The 4,836-nt window shown below is 39.1% G+C and overlaps 1 protein-coding gene across 1 annotated transcript; it reads right to left on the reverse strand.

The window, feature by feature from the left end:
- Positions 1 to 205: 205 nt before the first annotated feature.
- On the reverse strand, positions 206 to 4,612 carry ncbp2 (nuclear cap binding protein subunit 2). The gene is made up of 5 exons (XM_080736433.1): positions 4,474 to 4,612; positions 3,526 to 3,612; positions 2,784 to 2,878; positions 1,867 to 2,005; positions 206 to 721 (listed from the first exon to the last, which is right to left on the reverse strand). The coding sequence occupies exons 1-5, from the start codon at positions 4,546 to 4,548 to the stop codon at positions 623 to 625; spliced, it is 495 nt and encodes a 164-aa protein (XP_080592559.1). The 5' UTR covers positions 4,549 to 4,612; the 3' UTR covers positions 206 to 622.
- Positions 4,613 to 4,836: the final 224 nt, after the last annotated feature.

The following is a 4,836-nucleotide window of genomic DNA, read 5'->3' on the forward strand; positions in this document are numbered from 1 at the left end:
ACTTACTGCCCACAGCATTGAAACATACACACTTAAAACATTTCAAAAAACATGTTTTTTAATTAAAAACCAATGTATACACATACGATGAAATAAAGAATTCTGTAAAGGAAAAAATCACAGAAATGCATTGTTTTCTCCTCCCCTTAAAAAAATCTAAGAAAAAAAAAATCCAAATTGGACATAAACAGAGAGAGAAGCTACAAAACTAGGTCTGGTCATTTTGTCAGATGGCATTATCCTTGATCTCTGACTGAAGTATATCCAAAACTGCCACAACGTTAGTCACTGAACCGTCACTGAAGCAAGGTTACCTAGGTCATTGAGAAATGAAAAAAAAAAGAAAAGAAAAACTAACAAAAAGAAAACACCTTTAGGGTGTAGCAATAATATCTGTACAATGGCATAACGATTGGCAGGGATGGGATTGAAGCAACACAAGAAGGATGAAATGTATTCTCCGGTGGAAGTCATCAACAAAATCTCTCAACAAAAGTCTTGCAAGCTCTGTTGCTCCAAATAAAGCAGCAGCATTAGGCCAGGCAAACAGTGGCATCATGCTGTTGGAGAGCTGATGAATCCAGGGCTGGGCTTTCTGTCCAATCAAGACTGTCTGCGGTGTCTAAAAACTGTTGCGCACCTCTGGGACTCTCTGCTGCCCTGCTATTTTACCATAGCCTCCTCTGGCCGGGTCGTAGTCCTGACGGTACTCATCTCTTACCTGCAACAAGAACATAAATTCAGACACTGGACAAAGCATTGTTTCCCAAACACAGGGCTGGGACCCATTTGTGGGTCGTGGATGCATTTTTATGGGTCCCTTAATTTTTTCTACATTTTGTTTCTAATCATTATTATTTCAAAACATTTTCAAAAAACATTTCCCAAAAAGCTTCGATTTTCACAAACAAAAATTTTTTTTTTTGCAACAAATTTTCCAAGTAATTTCATTAATATATAAGAGAAAAATCTAAGAGATTCCACAAATTAGAAAACACATTTTTAAGAAGTAGTGAAAATAGCCGATCTACAAGCTCAAAACGCTGCATAAAGTCACGCGTTGTGAGCTTGTTAATCTGCTGTTTTCACTAGTTTGGGTCCCGGGCAAACGTCTAATTTCTCTTTTGGATCTTGAGCCAAAAGGTATGGGAACCGCTGGGATACAGGAGTACCAACTGGTTAGTGGTGAAAAAGGTGAGAAGCGGGGATTGAACCCTGGACTCCCACTCGCCAGTCCAACGCACAACCAGTCGTGCAAATAGGGCTGAGCCCGATTAGCAGGGCTGTTGTCGCTGGTTCATGGCTGGTACTAACTGTGGGGGCTAGAATCACCCCCCCCCCGATCTTTGGAGCGCGCCCTCGCGCTTCACACTTCACGCCGCGGACCGCCGCACACAACGTGGACCTGTCCTTCACGCGAGGATACCACGCTCCTCATCCTGCCGACAACGCCAGATTGTAGTGATGCGCGGAAGCGGGGATTGAACCCTGGACTCCCACTCGCCAGTCCAACGCACAACCAGTCGTGCTAATAGGGCTGAGCCCGATTAGCAGGGCTGTTGTCGCTGGTTCATGGCTGGTACTAACTGTGGGGGCTACACGTGCATGAGCAGGGAAAAGACAGACCCAGTAGACATGGGGTCTAAAATGGTTTATCAAACACGTTATGGCTGTATTATTGGGATTTGCAGCCAATCATGACAAACGTTTAAACATTATACGTGTCGTTGAACAGATAATTCAAATAGGACTACTGGCATGGCAATAAGCATGTCTTGAACCATTTCTCATTGTCTCATCTGTTTTGCAATACATTTTTTCATACAGATCATCATCAAAATAACAAGACAGACTAAGATTCCTCACCTGTCCACCAGACTTGCCACGGCCATACTGCCTTCCCTCCTTAAATCCTGCATCCCAGTCTGTACGAATGATGCGGTCATCCAGCCTTGTGCCATTAACAAACCGCATGGCATGTTCTGCATCTGCACGTGTGTAGTATCTGGCAGAGCAGGGGTTAAGGGATGTCTAGGGCCAACTGATGGTTCTCTCTTGGATAAATGAAGTAAAATCTAATCCCCCATTTCAATTTGGTCTACATCAATAGTTATCAACTGGTGGGTCGAGAATGATTTTTATTTTATGTATTGGTCATTTTAAGACCTTTTTAATACCTAAAAAAAGAAAGTAATGAACAAACTATACTATACAAACTGGTCAAACATTGATCAAACTGGCAATTAAGCTTGTGTTGTGAGCTTGTATTATTTACACAATATTTATCTGTGGATCTAAGTCAAATAAAAATATAATGTCTCAAATCCTACAATTCCAAGTGCCTGTCAGGGTGGGGGTCCCAAGTTCAAATATGACTTTGTTGGGGTCGTTCAAATATGATTATTTTGAGGGGGTCCCCAGTTCAAATTAGTTCAGCCTGAAAAGGTTGAGAACCATTGCTAATTGAGTCTGTATAAAATGATTTAAAATAAAGTAAGCTACTTTAATACAAAAGGGCAAAAGGTCTAATGAGATAAAAATGAGTATGAAATGCGCAGACAAACGTGGAACAGTAATACTAAACTTTAAGTTGATGAATTGGTTCTCTCACTCCTGAAATTGGTGTCCCACCTGAAAAAGTATTTTCTAATCATTAAAAGAGCTGGGGGGATTGGGGAACCCCTGCTACTGAATAAACACACTAAAGCAACATAGAGCTATAATAAAAAAATAAAAAATCACTTAGTCTTACAGCACTTTACTCAAGCTTGATAAAAGGATACTCAACAAAGCAGAATCCACAGGCAGTCTTCTTCACCTTATCCAGACCAATGACGATGCGTTTTACATCTCCACTTTTGGAGAACAGCTCATAAACCTGATCAGAAGTTTAAATAAATGAATAAATAAAAAGAAGAATGCATGGTTTGAGTTATGTAATTGAATTGGCCAACAGTGAATTTAATAAACTGCATTGTCTTTATGTGTTTGTATGATTATTTTTATTGTGTTGGTGTTTGGAAGCACTCTTTGGAAATCACTCAACGGTCCTTCCTACCAACTGTTTCAGAGTTGCACATAATGCAGGAGGCAGCAGGACGTTGCGTGGTTGAAAATAAGTGCTTCCAAACTCCAACACTTAGAAAAATAATCACTTGCACGGAAAAATACGATTATTCAAGCTTTACGGCTACAAAGTGAGTTTAATGTTGTTTAATTCAATCAGATAGGACTTTTCCGTTTGGATGTGTGGGCTGTCAAGAGTTGGTATTGCAAATCTATATTCCAGATATTAAAAAATAGGATCTAGAGTTGCTTGCGGCTAGTATGTATGTATGTAGCATGCATGTAAGTATTTATATGTATCTCAGAAACAGGGCTAGAATGTACAGTATGTATGTGTATTCAATCTGGCTACTACTGCAAAATGTACATCTAGTAAAGCATACCATCAGTCCGATCGGACCTCTCCCTCCGCTATAAGGTGGAGGTAGAGGTTCCAAACAGGCTAAGCGCAAAGCATACCTGTTCCTCAGTGGTGTAGAAGGACAGGTTCCCCACATACAGACTGTTACTCATCTTCAACAGCTTCTCCTGTTCATACCGGTTACCCTGTAAGAGAGAGAGAGAGAATCATCAAAAACAATAACTTTATTTATAAAGCACTAGAGTCACAAAGTGCTGCACAAAAATAGGACCTGAACGCAAACAATTTCACAAAGGTAATAAACAATTGAAAATAAAATCAACTAATACAAATAATGAAAAAACAGGAATGCTTTCTGGAACATGTAGGTCTTTAAGAGTGTGCATTTTAAATATATAATAGAATCAGTGATAAAACAGATGATGATAATAAACCTGTAGCTATTGGTGGAATTAACTACTGTACAGTGTTTAGGTATTTCCAATTTACAATATTTTTACTTCTACTACTCCACTATATCTCGGATCCAAATATTGCACTTTTTAGTCTACAACATTAACATTTATTTGAAAACTTTTGATTAATATTACAAAACATAAATGAATCACTTCAACGCTTCAACCCTATATACATTTCGGCCATTTAAAAATAGCAGATCTACAAGCTCACAATGAGGTCGCGATGTGACGCATTGTGTGCTTGTAGATCTGCTAGAAAATTGTGAAATGGGACATTCTGCATGAGCCTGACCAGTACTTTCTACTTTTTGATAAGTACATTTTTGATGCAAATACGTTTGTAATTTTTCTCAAGTCAATTTTGAATTCCGGACTCTTAACAGAATATTTCCACATTACAGTATTGATACTTTTATCTATATGTAAAACATCTATTTGAGTACTTTTTTACACCACTGTATGTTGTCGAGCGCTATCTTGTAAGCGCAGTCCAGCTCATCTCTCGGCGTTAGCTGCTGCCTGCTATTGTCCTGTCTTATGTCTTGAATATTAACGTGTTGAACGACCATTGAATATTTATCAACCTACCTTAAAGTGCTGGTCTCTGTATTGACTTATATCAACGTACGAGTCACTGTACAGTGCGTTTAGTTTAACAGACATGATGAATGAATCAGGTTTGCGACCACACAAACACTACTTTAGCCGTTAGCTTGCTAACTGTAACAACTTCCGGTATGTTAAGTTATTCTTCCTGGTCATGTGTGGGTCACGTGTTTCTTTTCTTTTTTTTGGTCATGCGAAAGTGATGTCGAATGGCGCCATCTACCGTTCCAATGTGTTTAATGCACTGGTATCAATCAAACATCGACTTTTATTTTACACCTGTAAACCTATGATGTGACAACAACAAAGCTGATACTTTAAACTGGAAGCTCTGTGGACAATGTG

Source organism: Nannobrachium achirus, assembly GCF_963921795.1.
Source record: "Nannobrachium achirus genome assembly, chromosome: 1".
In the NCBI taxonomy this organism is placed as follows: Eukaryota; Metazoa; Chordata; class Actinopteri; order Myctophiformes; family Myctophidae; genus Nannobrachium; species Nannobrachium achirus.

Excerpts from the sequence above, each read along its gene's own strand:
- ncbp2 (XM_080736433.1), bottom strand. The coding sequence starts at position 4,548 with ATGTCTGTTAAACTAAACGCACTGTACAGTGACTCGTACGTTGATATA. Across the intron at positions 3,613-4,473 it reads ACAGAGACCAGCACTTTAAG|GGTAACCGGTATGAACAGGA; the intron begins GTAGGTTGATAA and ends TCTCTCTTACAG. Across the intron at positions 722-1,866 it reads GTGGCAAGTCTGGTGGACAG|GTAAGAGATGAGTACCGTCA; the intron begins GTGAGGAATCTT and ends TTCTTGTTGCAG.